We start from the raw sequence: 17,879 nt of genomic DNA, 5'->3' as shown, positions 1-17,879 counted from the left end.
AAAGGACAAGAAGAGTCGATTTTCTACAGACATTTTATTGATGAACAAGTTCCTCTTCTTTTGTATGACATCTTTTTTTTCCCCCCCCACAGTAAAATAAGGAAATTTTTACTCCATAAATAACAAAATTAGCCCTTATATCTCAATCCAGTCAAAATCCATGTAAAATAGTTTGTGCTATATTTACGTTCTGTACCAAAATAGGAAACACATGTTCACGGCCAGCCAGTTCTCTCAAAAGAGTCGTTTTATCTCCCAGGTAAGCTTCACATTAAAAAGGCAACATCTGCACTTTGGAAGTCTGGCAGCCAGGTCGCATTATTTAATATACAAATAGACCCAAATCCTGAAGAGCGTTGCGTGCAAGCAGGCACCCGCCCGTTCAGCCAAGCAAAAAATGGGTGTTGAATCTCGCAGGGGAAGGACCTCGACCCGCTCAGCTGGCCAAGAGTCACTTGCGGGAAATGGGGGGAAGGACGGACACGCGCCTCCCTCTCTACTGAAATAAATTCAAGCAGAAAGGTTTGCAGGACAGGGAGATTTAGAAACGACTGGCCCTTGTAAGGGATTGTGGATATGCCTGGTCTTAAGTGACAGCAGTCTTCCTAATTTACCAGTGCTCAGCAGAAAGAATGAGCTGCATCGGACTGACAGTCAATTAACGGGGGTCAGAATTCTCTTTCGGTAATTAACCCCTATCCAGGGCCGTGACAGTCTCCCGAGACCTCAACTCGTTTCAAGAGGAAGGAATTCCCTGCTTCCCAGTGTAATTTTACGTGCTGCACACACCAGCCAAAAGCCACCCTTCCTCCTTGTAATTGTCCGAAACACTACAAAGACGTGCTCCTGCAGAATGACTTGCCTCACCTCCTAATCGAAATGCCACACCTATGCAGGATGGTTGGGGGGGGGGGGGGGGGGGGTAGGGGAAGACGGCCATTTACTTCCACAAGCAAACATGGAATGTTTTTAAAAAAATTAAAACTGTGGACATTATATGCTGAAAATGTTTCTGCTACGGACAGGCTCACCCATTTATCTCTGCGCTATTTCCAGAGCTCCTGCTGCCCTACCTTCTCTGGTGAAAACACAAAGGCTTACCTGGGCTGTATTTCAAAGTTTTCACGTGTAAGAGATGCAATAGGATGGCCTTGCCACGGTGCTGCCAGGACACCTAAAGTAGCTGCCTGCAAACTTCGTATTTATTTAAAACCAATTCCGACTTTTACAGGGGAAACTACACTTGAGGCTACATAACTGACTGGTTTAAGCTACAATTTTAGCCGTGTTCTGCACTCAAAAATAGCTTATGCTTCCTACTGCATTTATTTTGCTCTTAAAAACCTGAGACGTTTTTACGTAATTCATTTTAAGATTCGGAAGTTCACAGCAGACTAGAAGCTTAACTCACAGACGAACAGAACTGAGGTAGTGAGTTTTACTCAAGCATTCTTTTTGACAGTCATGAATTCATTCTCACTTTAAACTGAGCTTGACACATTTCTTGGCAGTTCCAACCCGGCTACAGCTACTAACGCACTGACAGGACGCAATGTGCTGGATTTTGCCCGCTACAGCACCTTCCCTCCCCGACGCCCCAAAGGCATGTCCAGTTCTGCAGCTCACAGCCAGCTGAAGGGCTGCCCGTCAAAGAAATTACGAGTGAAATCTCAGATTATTAAGGCAGTAATAGCTTTTACTTCGCTGGATCCACTGATGCAGGTACTGGTGAACCTGACCACAAGAGCTCTGACAGGCAGATGGATTTTTCCCTGTAGGTACAGTGCACTACAGCCTCTTTCCTCAATCAATGCATACAATTCAGAAGTAGGTAAGCATCGACTTTTTAAGCCATCTTTCAGTTAATTCTCAGGAAGAGAGAATAAAAGAAGAAAAGCCCTCAAGATAAACAACTGTGTAGAAGATAAAAATATTCAATTAAATATGACAAACTTCACACTTAGACAGGCAGGAGACTAGCATATCAAATACCGAGCACAATAAATTAACACCAGTAAAAAAGTTTAACAGTTATAAAGTTAACCAGAAAGTTCAGACAGTGCAAATATTTCACAGTAAGAAAAAATAACCGATACTTTCTTTTCGCGTATCAAAAGCATTGTTGCTGAGTGATACCATTTAAACTGTATTATTGCACAACAGACAAAAAAATACAATATCAACCTCTGGGACCTCAGATGTATTCTCAAACCTTTACATTTTCAAGGAATCAATTTACGCCAACTGTTGATTGTGCATATATTAAAATAATCAGTGTTCACTTACTAATCTCAGTGTTTCTTAATTCAAACTTGTACACATCTAAAGCATTTGATTCCTAATTTGTATTGCTTCTCAGAAACACCTATTTAAGGCTAGCCTAGGCCTTGTATAATTCAAATGAAACTTAACCTGCCATTAAGAAGGGGAACTAGCCCAGTGCAAGGTACTCTCTCAACCGTGATGCCTTCAGACAGTTTTAGGTTGCAGCTTACTCACCTCAGCAGTGTCGTAAGAGTGTCTTTAAATAAAAAAAAAAAACAAACCACCAAGTCCACTAGGCACAACATTTTCTTACAATTACAGTGGGACTCCTATTATTAAACAAGTTTAATTGTAGCTAAATAAATTTTACTCCATGCCCCTTCCATCCTCCTGCCCCTCCTTTTAGAAAGGGATCTAGTCACTGGCAATTCTAACAGCCCAGCACATTTAAGAAGCAGGGTAACATCATCCTTCTCCCTATAGTTGCATTTTTTAGTGCACTGGACACATCTGCTCCCTCAAGTTTGACGCTTTTCCAAGAACAAAAACTATCCTAACAGGACAGACAACAGATTGGACCACGTAAGAGCTTCTTTTACTCCAAACAGGATTATTTGTAACACATTATAGAGTCAGCAACAAATAAAACCACCCTTACAAGTGTCCTATAGAGCAGCTGTCCTTAGCTAGACAGATTTTGCTCATTTCCTTTCTCTTACATATATATGATTAATTTTGTACCAAGGTGTGCCCTCGTGTGGTTCAAAATATCTGATTCTCAACTTATTACAAATACTCAAATAATCCACAGTATTTATATGTCCAAAAAAAGCAGAGGGGAAAGGAATAAAAAAAAAAAACCCACAACCAAAAAACCTCCAGACAGATTAGACTTTTCTTTACACATTCAATATAGTTTTTGGTCTAGAGAAGTCAGTATGGTCCTGTAAGATTATAGCTGCCATGGCTACTGGTTTGCCCTTCAACAAAGAGTGAGAACAGCGGCATTTATGTTCATACTATTTAAAAAATAATAATGCCATTATTTCAGAAACAAACCAACAAAATCAAAAATAACCAGAAATCCTCTCCCAATTTTACAGACTGGGTGTCAGTACTGAAATGCATTTGCCTAGTAAATTACTCTGAGAATATTCAAACATTTGATGTATTAAATGTCACAGTAGAACGGACACATGCTAAATGAGAATGGGATTTCTAGACAGTTGTCTCGGTTACCTGTCTGAAATTCCACTTTGTGCATGTAGGAAGGTTTAAGTGAACCCCAAGAATTAGCCACTTTACTGCAAACTAGTATGAATTCTGAGAAGCCTCAGAGCTGCAGAATCCAGTTGTGGAGACAACTGCCAACCACTGGTCTAACCCATTAAATTATTTCTTCCTTCCATAAATTGTAATAATTGACAAAAAAAAACAACCGAACAAACAAATTCCCATACGTGTTTAGGCCTGGGTTATTAGCAGTGATGACAACTGATTTTTACATGGCTTTTGACTAAACCACTGAGGTATATTTCCAGTTTGAGGATGCTTTGCTACCAGTCACACAGAGGACATAACAAAAACCCAGCCCTCAGTTCTATTACAGAAGAGTTCCCGTTTCAAATCTTGACCGAGTTGCCAGGTAGTCTAACACAGTTGGCAATAGTGGATCTTGTTACTGTGTCCAAAAAAAAAAAAAAAAAAAAAATCAAAGGTTGCAATTCAGGAAAATACTGGCACTTATTGAGATGACAAGGTATATTTTCCTCCTCTCAAACTCTGGCTGCTGTTGTCAGTACCTCCCTGACTACTGTCTGCACCGACACTTGCCGGGAGAGATGAGGGTCAGCAGAAGACAGCTGCCTGCAGAGACGATAAACTCTGTGCTCCACAATAAGGAGTGCAACATGATGGTATATCATCTTGGAACATCTTCTTGCCCTGTGCTTAACTCTATGCGCAGAGAAATAATCCTGTTAGCAGGGGAATTAAGTTAGCCATCAACAGCCAAAGGGTTGCAACCAGGCTAGACGAGCAGGAGCATAAGTCTAAAATAAAAAACAAACCACCATAAAGCTTATAAATTTTATATTTAAAGAGAAGATAAAATAACAAAGAGAACACTAAAAAACACCAAAGAGCAAAAACATATTTGCAGTAATCTGCGCCGATTTATTCTAGCTTTCAAGGTTAGGAATTCAAACCAACCAAACAACATGATTATCCCCTTTACAATTAAATAAATTTCCGCATTCCTTCACTAACAGCAATTAGGAGAACGAATGAGAAATTTATCCGTATTGCCAGAAAAGAGCAGGAAGTTCCCTATGGCATGACTGGGGAGAAGCAGCATTTCAAAACCATCGACTCTCAAAAGACTGTTTTATGAATACTTCTGATCTGTATGGCTGTAAGTCATACAAAAACCCAAGCCACAAAACACCAAGCTGAAGCGGGGGGGAAGCCAATACATGAATCAGGGAGTTTGTCCACGTGGTAGGTAGTCACACAGCCATGAGGCTTAAGAAAGCCATGGACACAAATGTAAACTTGCACAGATAAAAACACGTATGCGTGAGAAACACCAAGCATGAATTCAAATAGATGCTAGAAGATGTGACTCTCCTAGGTTACAGCTTTCTCATTCTAAAATCTAACCTGTAGGACTCATTCCACCAACCATTGAAATGTTGCCATCTCTGAGACAAAACAAAACTATTTGAAACGGTACACACAAACCCAAGCGCACCACTTGGAAAAAAGAATTGAGTGTGCAGGTTAACTAAACAGGTTTATTTTTTTCCTTGAAAACTGCAGTAGAGACAGCACATCCAACAATTAAAGAATTGGTTAAAGGCTTAAAAATAAGCCGCTAGTGCAAAATACAGTAGACTGTTTTCTTTCATCAATTGGCTTTTTCAAAAGCCACCTGTTCTTGACAAAACATTAACTGGTAGTCAGTGAAGTAAGCATTTTTCCTCCCTCAAAAAGCAAACTGGCACCTACCTTTCACATTCTGGATTACAGCATTAACATCGTCAATGGGAAGTTACACAAGTGAGAACTCACTTTCCACCAAGGTGATAATTTTGAAGGTTATAATAATGATATGGCCTTCAAAACACAGATCAGATTTTTCTGGTAAGTTGCTAGGCTACAGCTAGATTTCTGGGACAATTACCAGGAGACATGGCTTGAAGTAGTTACGTTTCAGATGCATTTCTCCTAGGTTGGCCACTATCCTGCACGACTGCACAGCAAAAATCAGGGCACCTTTGCCATCTTCCTTTAACTCCTGTTCCTAGGATCTTAGAATAGCCAGGCCATGGCTCTCCCTTCCTGTTCCCCAACAGTCAGAGCTGACACAAACCTTTAGAGTTTTCAGACGTTTAATATTAAGTCTTACTTCAGCAAATAAGGCAACCTACCGACTGGTACAGCTCTGGTTAAGTTAAAAGCTGGAGGATCCCGCTCCGGGGGACAGGAATCACAGAAGTCCGAGCAGGCTGGGCAAATCAGATTCCCAACATGTATCCAGCCATTCATCTGAATGCTCACAGTTAATACCTGACCTGAGCGGCTGCACAAGTACGCGGTGTCCTTGACCCAAACATGCAGCCCTTGTGGAGAACAAGAAACCTAAAATAAAAGAATAATAGTCAAATCTGTATTATGATTTATCAGAAATATGCTTTGGGGTTTGGCGGCTCTTTTAGTAAGTAAATACTACATTCAGTAAATACCTGGTATTAGAGCACAGATTAACTGCAAGTATTTTAATGCACTCACAGCAACTATTCAGTTCAAGAATGCTTTAAAGCACTGACTACTCTTTTCGTGCAATTATGCAGACCATCAACTGAGAACGAGTAAAATTCGGCTTCTCCTAATGACTACTTTTTTTAGAGTCGTGCTGTTGTTGAAAGTGACACCTGTAGTGAGATAGTCCTGAAGAGGAGGAGGAGAATGAAAAGTGACATGTGCACAGTGCTTTCCACCTTTGAAAAAATCATAGTAACTGATTACCGTTAAGCTTCAACAACAGAAGATTCCAATATAAGTATTCCTACTTAGCTGTGGAGAAAGTGTCACAGGGGTAAGACAGGTGAAGTCCCTAGCAAGACTGGAAGTAACACACAAGCCATCCCAGTGGTCACATGCTTAACTCGGTGCACGATCTAAACTACAGGCTTATGCCGCTTGGAAGATATTTATTTTCAAAACATGTCATAGAATCTAGTGATTTAAGGCAGAGAAGATCATGTACAGTGTCCAGGTGCAAAGTTCTAACAGTCACAGCCTACATTTTATGCCTGACTTTTCCCTTTCATGTCACTTTAAAAAAAAGCCAAAAACCCAACACATACTTACTTGGTAACATCCACTACCCCAGTCAGGGTAACTGAGTTTCCTCCTGCACTGTTCCATGACAAAAGCAGATTTCTGAATAAGACATACAGAGTTCGGTCCGTATTTCTCTGCACCATAGTTTTTGGTAGGATCTAAGGCAGAAAGAATATACTGAATTGTGCCTTACTAGGGGAACGGAAAGTCCACATCAACTTAATATGCTATAAGTAGTCAACGTCTCCACATGCACTTCAAGGTTTACTTTTGGAATCTTTCAGACCGTTAATCATTATCAATTTGGGAATTATACTGCCTTGAATATAAAGTGGGAAGAAACCCAAGATTTAAAATAAAAAAAAAGGCAAGCACTTTCCATCAGAACTACGTGGATGTTTGCGCCCAGGGAGTGCCAGCTGTGACTGCTGGCTTGAGGGCAGAGGGTGTGTGTTCGTTTTTGAGACAACTGCACAGACAGGTAATACCCTACAGCATTCAGGAGCTCCACAATATTGAACGTTCATGTGCTACCCTAGGAGACAAGCCCATGTTCTGGTAATTTGCAAAGCTCCTTGCCTTGAATGAAAAACCTATAAGGTGGAAAGTGGAATTATTTTTCAGAGACTCAAAAACCAACCAACCAACCTACCCCCACCCTTTGTCTTGTATCTGGATCATTTGGGGTTAACGTTTGTTCAGCTCTTATGCAGTTCTTGTATTAGATGCGAGTGTTTGCTTCCTAGGTGTACAAGGTAGTTGTGCTGTGCTTCTCACCCCAGCACAGCTTTTACACAGCTAGTAGTGTAAAACTAATTTCACATCCCATTAGTCTGGATACATAGCAAGTCCATTCCAGATGAACATATGTAGCCTCTTAAATGCCATACCAAAGTCCTGAAAACTGACCTGGCTGGTTTTCAATTATCCTACAGTCGGAGCTGCGTTGAAATTCACCACTTAAATGCCAACTGAATTCTTGACTAAAGGGACAATAGTCAGCAATTTCTACTGAGCCACCATAATAAGGCAATTCTTCTGCTGGTACTCCGTTAAGATTGTCAAAATACTGCAAAACAAAATAGGTAGTGAAGCAGTTTGCGCAAAGGCAAATGTACAACTGGTTTTTAAATAGAACCAATCACTACAGCTGGAAGAACATCAGCTATTACTACTCAGGAATGCTATTAACAACAACTTACAATACCCATGAACCAGATGAGCCAGAAGTATTTAAGAATACTTAAATAATGCAGAGAGATTCACATTTGCATGTATCACTCCACCCCTTCCCCTGCCTCCCCTTTGTAATCATAGCATTCTCTGGGATGAAACAGAACAAATTTCTTAGCGTGCAGTGACACAAGGCAGCAGATTGGATGAAGAAATACCTCAAACAAAACATTCTGGGGGACTTCTGTTATACAGCAACATTTCCATCTGATATTTGGTTGATGGCCAAGAGACATTCTTATTGTTTTATTATGATCACAAGGCTTTTTTTCAGCCTCCAGACTCCTTATAATAAAATAAGCAGACATTTTTCACAGCATCTACTCTCATCTACTAGTTCAGAAGAAAAAAAAAAAAAAGAAACAAATATAATCACCTGGCTGCAAAGCACAAGAATGAAAACAGTTATTTGGTAAAGTAAGATCCATTATACCTGATATTCCTGAGGTAACTGCTTTGGAAACTTCTGCAAGTTGCACACTGCTACTGCTCTTTGGTCCTGTCTGCAGGTTAACTGCAAAGGATTACTCCTCAAAGTGTCGCAGTATGGACTGATTAATTGCCTCCTCAAAAGAAAAGAAAACAAAAAAAGGAATAAAAATCACATTAGATCACTTTAACTGCTTTTCATAATTTAACTAAGCAGTCTGTCAAGACTGTGTGTTCCCACTCTCTCCCACACTCGGTCAATCACACAAAGAAGCACCAACTTCTTCTCTGGAGGTTAATTATTGTTACTTGTCTGGTTATGACCTTTCTAATTTAAAGAATATCAAGCCAGCAAACAAAGTTACAATGCACTCACCTAATTAATGACATTGCTTTGTAAACTTTAAAGAAAAAAAACATACAAGCAAAACAGGCCCACTATGCAGCTGTGTCCTAAAAATTTGAGTATTGTAACGAACAAACAAGGAAGTCTCTGTTTTGAAGATGGCTATCATCTCCTTTTGTTGCTTTAAGTACAATCCAGTAATGCAAAATGACACAGGCTGCATTTCCAATTAAAAGGGACAAAATAAGAAAGCAAACACTTTTAGATTAAGTCCCTTGCCTCCTCTCTAAAGCATAGCCCTCTTACAGTGTGAATGCATTCTACACCCTAAGATGTTTGGCTCTGTATTTATTGGGTGGGATGCTTCCGCTCTTAATACATTTGGTGTGCTCCTTCTTGGGTGCATTCTGAAGGTACTTAGGACAGCATTCCTTGTTAATCTGCATCCACCTCTACTTCTTTTTACTGAGTTGCATTTGAAGGACAAATGTAAACAAGCATCAGGGTTTCCTCTTTATTTTTTTAAAAAGAGTGTATTCTTACTTTTGTCTCTTTTGGTCGATCCAGAATTTACAGCTCTTCATTACAAAGTCGCAGCCTTTATTGCGTCCCCAATCTAATTTCTCTGCCATGCTGTAATTTGCTTTATACCAGCTGTAAAAGTATTTTGAAATGAGAATATAGTTACTTCAAAAATTAGTATTCCGATTAATAAAACAGCAGTTCAAAGAACTTCATACTATGCCTTAAGGTCTTCCAATGAAGAAAAAGGGACACCGCATCCCTTTCTGCCTATAACGAAATATATTACAATTTCACTATTTTTCAAGTCACAATGAACGAAAAGAAAATTTTATTGCTTATTTGTTCAACAGCAATGCATTGTGATCCGCAAAGGAACAATGCGTACAGGAAGATGAAATTTTATACAATTTATGCTATCTGCAAGAAGAGCTGAAAAAATAATCAATATATACTCCACGCAACTGAGAGAAGACTTATATTAAGAAAAAAAGTAAATAGACACTATAGACAGTACTATGCATTGCAATGCATACCTTTTTTAAGGCTAGATTAAGAATGGATGGGTTTTGAAATACGTGAAGAAAAATTAACATACTAGGTATAACTCCTTGTCTAATGTAATGCTAACTACGCTGATTATCTACTGTGTTGCAGATGGATAAGCACAAGTGCATCAATTCCAAACAAAATCAAGTGCAATGAAAACCAAACACAAATGAACAAAAAAAAATTCGCCATTCTTATTAATTCTTACCCTGTGTCTTCCATTAATGCTAGGGTGATCCTGGAAAAGACTCGATTCTGTGTATGGGATCCAGTCATTGCTTCATTCTGAAAGTTACCAGTTACTATTAGCAAGCCACTGAAAATCATTATTGTAAGAAAATGCTTTCTATGAAAAAGCATTTTATTTCCAGTCCCTTCTTACTATTGACAGTCAAATCCCAACCTCTTTCATAAAAGGGACCAAAAGTGCAACTCCCTTCCCCACTCCATCCTACAAAGCTTCAGAATTCTAGAAGTCAAAAACCTCATTCCAAATTCCAGCTAAACCTTATTCATGACCAACGTGTACTCATTTTTCTTTCGGTAAAACAAAACTCTTCCTTCTTCTAGCATATTTATGAGTAGCAATCACACCCCCGTCTTCTGTCTCCTTTTCATAAGCTGAAAGCCAAGCTCATTTAATTGTCTTGTGTAAGACTGAATTTTAATTTTCCTATAATTTCTAGTAGCCCTTTTCAGGAGCAAGGTGCACATGACACATGACTAAAGGAACACAGCGCTCCAAAGGAAGCTTTATTAGTGTGGCAGTGGAATTTTCCATCTCATTTAAAAATAAGCAAGTTCACATCATCCTCAAAGAGCAACTCCAGTCATCTTGGAGTTTCCTAATCATCTTATAACGGGCAATTGTAATAACCGTGTCTTTTTCCTGCTCAGTCATTTCCAACTGATAAGCTTCAGGCTTACAGCAAAAGTCACTCACCCTTAATTACACAACTCTGGGATTTCTATTACTGAACTTCATCTCATTTCTATTATTTCTTCAAAACATGTAGTTTTCCAGCCTTCCCTCTCCACTAGTGTGGTTAAGAGGAGTTACCACCAGCACACTTATTAGCGCCAACTTTGCTACCGCTACAATACTTAACAAGAGTTGGATCAAGACCAAAACCAAACCATATGGGTTACTTCCCAGATAGAAACTTTCTCTGGAAAGGTGTAAAGGAGACTAGTAATTATCTACTTTTTGCTAATCCTATTAAATCCTTAGAATTATCCTCATTCTAATGGCAGTCTTTCCAGTTGGCTTTAAACTACTGTTCCACATCAAAGGTTACTGAAAAGCAGGAAAAGCTAACAATTTCGATCAAGAAATACGTATTTTTCAAGATTGCTTCCAAAAAAAAGTCTGTCCTGAAGCATTTCCCTTCTTGATTACCTCACTGCATACAACAATAACTACAAAGTCTATCTCTGCCTAAAGTATCACACAACGCAAAGTTATAAATAAAAATAAGCTTAAATGTCAGGAGGGAAGTAAGTGTTCCCTTAGACTATCCCTAAGATGATGTTCTGGAGTAGAGATGGCAAAAGCTAACCCCAGGGCACATGGATAAAGATGAAGTCAAGATAATGAATAGACAGAACGATCAAATATTTGATGTATAAGAGGCAGAGGGTGACAAAGTTGAATTGACTCAGAGGAATACCCCCTTTTCCCTAAAAAGGGAGCACACCTTCTCAAAAGGGTAAATGGCAGACAAAAGTAAGAGACATTTAGGTTTTTAATAATCAGCTTGTCTCAAACTCGTACTCTGAGACTTAGCAATAAGGTAAAAAGATAGATTTATCTAGAAATTGGACATTTAAGTATTTGTAGTTTAGTGCTGTTTGTGATATATTTCAGTGAGGTTTGATACACCTGCATTTTCAAGGCTCCAGTAGGTACCACTATAAACCTAAAAATAAAGGCAGGGGGAGCATACATTCCCACATCCCCCTCCGTTCCTAATATCAGCACTAACCTCCAACAATCTCTTCTCCCAGTGATTGAGCTCAGTACCCATGCCACCTTGATTTTCAAGCTCCATTCCCTCTAGAATTGGACAATTAAAATGTTTTCGAGCTTCTTCCTAGAAAGAAAACATTTCAACACAACTCCTAAAATATTGAGACGGATACCCATATGCAGTCCTAATCTTCTAGAATTCTTTCTTAAATGTTATTTCAGCATTTCTTTTTCTACCACCTTGATTTCCTCTGGATGTAAAACACTTCTACTCAGAGGCTGACTAAGCCAGCAAGTACCCCAAAACCAAGCCTAACAGTCTATCCACTTACCTCCTGGAAATAAACAATGAAAGTTTACAAGAATAAAAGAGCAACAGAATTAGCTGAGAATACACTAAAGACCATATTAAAAAAAAACAAACAACAAAACCACCCAAACAATGTAGGAACGCTACAACCCTGCTTCTGCCAAACATTTCAGAGAAAAACCACTTTTCTATTGGGAAGCTGTACGTGTGAACTACAGTTTTGCATGGGGAAGTGTTTTCTGCAAAATATTTTAAAATCTTAAGAGGCATCACAAAAATGCTGTGGTCTTAGGGTCAGGAGCCCAGCCTTTGCTAGTGCGGCACTACCCAGGAGCACCTTTAATGCTCTGAACAGTTTGACAAGCACGGCCAGTTTTCAAAACAGGGGTAATTAACCCAAGTTTGCTCTATATGCTGTGTTAGATTTAAAACAAACAAAAAGATTATTTGTGGCCAAATATGATTAACACTGTAACTTTCAATACCAGTTTATTACATTTAAGCATTTGTTCTGTTTGGGGTGGGGAGGAGAGTCAGAGGCATGGGAAGCCAGAAAGATTTCCAAGAATAATTGAGGAATTTCTTTTTAAACATGACAAAATGTTAACTGCATAATCAATAAAATTAGAAAAAGATTAAAATAATGCTTTTAAAGAGAAAAGTAGAAAATAGGATGAACTTATAAATGAGAAAAGCAGTAACAACACTATCTGTTAAGGCTTGGGAATACTAGGTGTCCAAGTCTGTACAAAAGTAGGATTAAGGAATCTATTCAACGTCAGTTTTGCTTAACCTTTTATAATTTACTTCCCAGTCCCTTCATTGTCTCTTACTATGTCAATTTACTTATTTCATACTGTCTGTCAACCATTTTCCACTTTACTTTGGATACACCCTCTCAACTAATTATACAGTCTTAATCGCGTAGTCTTTGAGCCATGCTTTCAGGATAAGGGTATTCAATGTTAGGTTATTACTTCTTAAAGAATAAGAAATAGTTATGACTCAAGAATGCGACGGTAACCTTGGCATACAAAGTGTAAAAGTTTAAGTTAATCCACACTTACAACTACACGAGGTGTTATCAGAAGATAAACAGCATGGCGCAGCATTTTGCCACCGCGTATGTCCCATAACCTCACTGCTTTATGAACGACTTTATTGCTCCACTGATACAAACCTAGACTGTAAGAAGAATGCTTTGGTTACAAACCTTTCCCACAAATCCACGCTACTATGCAAAGATTTATCTCCATAAGAAACAGAATCATGAGTAATCTCTATACTTCCTCACACTTTCTTAAGTTTAGAATTTATTATGCAACATCCCTCCTTTGTAAGATATGTGTTCGTTATATACACAACTCTGATTTAATAAGCCAAAGTAAGATTATTAAAAAGATGTCTGTAGACTCAAAACGTATTTTCTACAGTTACCAAAAGTGTAAGAAATGAAATAAAAATCCTCAGGATTGCTATTATAAAAAGGAAGGTAAACAAAACCAAAAGCTCTTTACCCTTCCACCTCAAAAAAAAACCCTAGAACATTTCCACACTATCAACTAAATGAAGGAAAAAAAAAAGCAAACTGTTCATTCAATAACAAGTCAGAAAAATCATGCAGCAGACTACACACGTTGTCGGTTCTGCGTAACTATAAACCTTGAATGATATATGTCTTAAAAATGAACTGCACTGACATTATACAGGCTACAGAAAATACAAGTCTCAATTTAGTAAGGTGTTCAGCAAGCATTGAAATTTAAGCATGGGTAATTTTAATGCTTAACTTCAAGCCTCCTGATAAATGAAATCCTGCCTTAGTTTGTAATATGTGTGGATAATATAAGCGCTTAATGCCAATGTAAAGAAAGACTGAAAAAACCACGTCACACCAACGTTTGAATATAATAGAGGCAAAGTATTCTAATAATGGAATCAAGGTGGATTTTCAACAGGCAAGAATACATCCTAAAAAGGCAACGAGAAAACATCCTTCAGTCGGAGTACTGAGTAGGTCCAAAAAAATAAAATACCTTTCATTAAAAGGAGGGAGTCCATCTGCATATCTTGTTGTCAAAGGTTTTCCGTCACCATCACGATAAAATGCAAACAGTCCAGCAGAGAAACCCTTCAAGTTAAAAACCAAGCACACGGAAACCTTTGGTAAGACATTCACATACAAAGTCAAACGCCATGAAACAGTTAGCACTCCCACAGCAGATACACTGGAAGTACCGCACCTCAAGGCAACTAACACACAAATTGAAGGAGGCAAAGCAAGAGCTTTCCTCCACCAAACATCCTTCTCTTGCTGGAGGTATGCGAGGAAGCAGGCACAAATTTCAGGGAAACACATTTTATAACATCAACCCTTACCAGCGCGTGGATAATCTCATGTTTCACTGTAGACAACATGCCAACGAATTCCTGAGCTTGCGTTGAAATCATATTTGGACACAAGTTAGCGTATCCTGCTATTGGCCTGGAAGACAGTTTTAAAATTAAACTGTTTTCAGTAAAATAGTAGCAAATTCAAATCATATTCACTTGAAGAGGCAGAAGACTTAAAAGAAAATGGAGACTAATGTAAAAATAAGTCCTTCCAAACAACTTCCCCAATCATTAATAAATAGTCTGTTAGCGATACAGTGACTAGTTTACTGTTGAAATGGGGAGGAATGGGACAGGATCAATCTCCATATTCAGTATTCTGCACAGGTGCTAGTGACAACAGTATAGGAGATCTGAATTTTAGGTAAGACACTATAGAGGTACAAAGTGTCTGTTACAATGACTTCAACCGAACTAGAAACAAAAGGCACATAAGTAGGGCCCATATGCATCCTCTTTTAAATTTGTGAAAGTATGACATTCACTTCAACAAAAGCAGAATCTTGAAAGTTTAGGCAATAACAGTGGAGGATTAGCTTTGAATTAAATGCCTCGGCTTTGCAAGTTAAGCACTACTTGATTGCTTTGTGGTTTTACATAAATATAGTGCTTGTCTCTTTCAGTAATGACTTCTACCTTGGTATACTATACAAGACAGGCAAACAATTAAATTCCACTCTAAACAATTAAAAAACTTTAAAGTTTAATTAAGAAAAGAGTTTGTACCAGTGGGAATACTTGCCTGTCCATTTCAGCTTCCAGTTGGCAGTAGGCTGCATATGCAATGATATTTTCATGGCCACACCTTTCAGTAGTGAGAGCACTAACGTAAAGTACAAAGTCAGCATCTCGAACCCCTTCTTGGTCAGGTAAGCCAGTGGGTCCACAGTGCCATTCGTTCTCATTGCACACCCTGCATTGCTTTGACAATGTTCAAATGGAACAATTAAAATACTTTAGCTATGACCAAAATTTTGCATGACAAAATTCAATTAGCTTGAAGCCAAGAATAAATCCCATTGTAAGACAGCGGAAGATGGGAAAATTCCCTATGAAGACAGTAAACAAAACCGGAGCCAAGGAGTAACGTTCAAATGACTAGCTCTTTTGATTTATTAGACACCAGGAAAGTGGCAGCTTTTGGGGGGGAAAAAAAAAAAAAAGGGCCTGCCAAGCTAGATATCCCAAAATTAGCACCCTTTATTTTCTACAAATTAAAAAAATTTTTGGCTCACAGAAATAGTATACGTAAGTAGCAATTGCATTTCACATGTAATCTGGTACATTTTTAATACTGTAGTTGAAACTTCAGGCTAAGAGAAAGAAAGAAATCTCCTGATCACATACTGTAGTTGAATCAAAAAATTCATGCAAGAAAACAAATTAGAAGCATTTCCTGCACTGTGCTCCCGGTTCAGTGGATAACCTCTTCAAATAAATCAAAACTTATTATTAATTCTGTGAAAATCTGACTCATTGACCAAGGTGAATAATGAATTGACTAGTAGCAATTTAACAAGCTTTGAATCTCATCCTCTCTGTACAGTTCATTATAACACAGGCTTAGAGAACAGTAAACAGTCCAGTTTTACTTGACTTCTGGTTCAACAGCATAAACTCCCACTAAGTTGTTCTATTCTGTCACTCAGACTTAGTGATCTCCTGCAAACAGGTCACTTATGCACAGTTAGTGATATTAACTTTTTTATTACTTTCCAAAACCAACAATATTTCAAAGGTTAAAAAGCACTTGGATGGCTTAGCTTACCTGGAGGTGTTTCTCAGGAACTATAACTGGCCCACATCTTGTATGGTCTGCGCAGGCTCCTCGGCAGTATCTGTGAGGGTCAGCTTTCCTCCTTAAATATTGGTTTGTTGCACACTGCCTTCAATCAAACATGAGAGAGAGTCAGCACTGTTTGATAATTAAAAAGAAACTGTAGAATAGTCTTACAGCACCCAACAACACTGTAATACAGGTATTTAATCTAACTTCCATGGTGAGAATTGTTAGTTACCCTGCTCTGGAAGACATAATGCTTCCAATTGTTAATAGAGCGAACCTGTTAATCCACAGGTTCAGACAGAGATTAGGAACAAGTTCATACGTGGGTATACACGTAAAAGGAAACAGGCAGCATGTATACCCCTTAAAATCTCCAATAAAACAAATGTAGATGTTGATCACGGAAGGTTGGCAGATTTGTGTATGCTCCCTAAATAGCACCTGCTACCGCCACTGGGTCAGATGGGTCGCCGGTCTGATTCAGGAGGGCATTTCTCAGGCTCTTACTCTATTCTTGTTTTAAAGGCTATACAACACAATGTTAAATATCAAATATAGCAAGTGATTTTCAACAAACTTTCACATACCTGCTTAGTAATATAGTACCCGTGGATTTGCACACTTGAAATGTCTTCTCCAAATAAGATATAGCTTGTGGAAAAAGTTTGTTCTAAATAGAACAAAAATAAAAGTCACCCAGTAGCAGTGCAGGCATAAGTCACCTTACAAGCATTAACTACAAAGTTACATGAAACTTGCTAGATCCTGCGGTACAGCAGATTAGCAGAAATCCAGACTTCCTAAGAAGTTCAACTGTCATCAATATATTTAGGAAATATTTTGTTTCCATATTCCCATATTTTGTTATTGGAATGACAAAATGAGAAGGGAGCCAGTATTAATTTGAATGTACAGCTTCAAAGAGGCTGAATTTATTTCAGCCCTGAACTTACTGGTCACTGGGAACTGTCCATCACAAATTTCTCTGGAGCTCCTGTCTCTCTGCAATCCTAAAGCCTGACTGCTGCACTCTCTTTTACTCCTTACTTGCACAGTATCTTAAAAGAAGCCGGGTGCCAAAAAAGCTTTAAAAACTACATACATATCACTCATTGAATCTTTGCACATTGGGATATAGCAAGCACCTGTCAAACAACATTCAACAGAACATTGCAAGTATTTGGAACCGAGGCATAATCTGTACACAAAGCCTTGTTCTCCCTGACTAGAAGGCATAAAATTGCTGGTATTCAAAGCCTTTAATTAAAGGCTTTGAACTGGCAAAACCTTAACTTCATCCACATAATAAAATACGTACAAACAAAAGAGGGAAGCAAATATGACATACCTTTATAAGGTGTCTTTTCTCAGGTAGCAAACTATAGTTAAAAAAACCAAAACAAAAAAAACAAGCTTTAGTTAACAGGATTTCCATTCTCAGATATGGAGGGGGGAAAAAAAAGTCATCACAACATTATACTCACTCCTCAACACTTCTGTCATATATAATCTTAATTCTTAGCTGTTGATCCACATTTCTCTTCAAGACATGATTTTCCTTTAGAGGAACTTGATAGACAACCTGGCAGGGAGAGGAGCAAGCCGCTGGATTAGGCAGCTCACCTGGCCAGCCACACCACGGAGTGCTCCCAGGCCCTTCGCTCCTTCTCGTCTGCGAGAGCCTCTTTCTGCCTATTTTTAAGCAAAGCCCCTTCCCGCCCTTCTCCTC

General features: G+C 38.7%; 1 protein-coding gene across 1 annotated transcript in view; it reads right to left on the bottom strand.

Moving 5' to 3' along the window:
- Positions 1-4,221: 4,221 nt before the first annotated feature.
- The window catches only part of LMLN (leishmanolysin-like (metallopeptidase M8 family)), a 17,185-nt gene continuing 3,527 nt past the window's right edge, over positions 4,222-17,879 (bottom strand). Inside the window, exons 3-18 of the mRNA XM_009327166.1 lie at positions 17,635-17,732; positions 17,499-17,529; positions 16,738-16,820; positions 16,133-16,250; positions 15,107-15,285; positions 14,350-14,455; positions 14,007-14,101; positions 13,038-13,155; positions 11,677-11,784; positions 9,900-9,976; positions 9,164-9,274; positions 8,279-8,411; positions 7,522-7,681; positions 6,640-6,770; positions 5,697-5,907; positions 4,222-4,316 (exon numbers count right to left, since the gene is read on the bottom strand). Of these exons, the coding sequence (XP_009325441.1) occupies positions 4,222-4,316; positions 5,697-5,907; positions 6,640-6,770; positions 7,522-7,681; positions 8,279-8,411; positions 9,164-9,274; positions 9,900-9,976; positions 11,677-11,784; positions 13,038-13,155; positions 14,007-14,101; positions 14,350-14,455; positions 15,107-15,285; positions 16,133-16,250; positions 16,738-16,820; positions 17,499-17,529; positions 17,635-17,732 (1,854 nt within the window). The remainder of the gene's footprint in view (positions 4,317-5,696; positions 5,908-6,639; positions 6,771-7,521; positions 7,682-8,278; positions 8,412-9,163; positions 9,275-9,899; positions 9,977-11,676; positions 11,785-13,037; positions 13,156-14,006; positions 14,102-14,349; positions 14,456-15,106; positions 15,286-16,132; positions 16,251-16,737; positions 16,821-17,498; positions 17,530-17,634; positions 17,733-17,879) is intronic.

This window comes from Pygoscelis adeliae, unplaced genomic scaffold (assembly GCF_000699105.1).
Source record: "Pygoscelis adeliae isolate BGI_AS28 unplaced genomic scaffold, ASM69910v1 Scaffold227, whole genome shotgun sequence".
Lineage (NCBI taxonomy): Eukaryota > Metazoa > Chordata > Aves > Sphenisciformes > Spheniscidae > Pygoscelis > Pygoscelis adeliae.
This window is presented reverse-complemented; position numbering and strand designations above follow the sequence as displayed.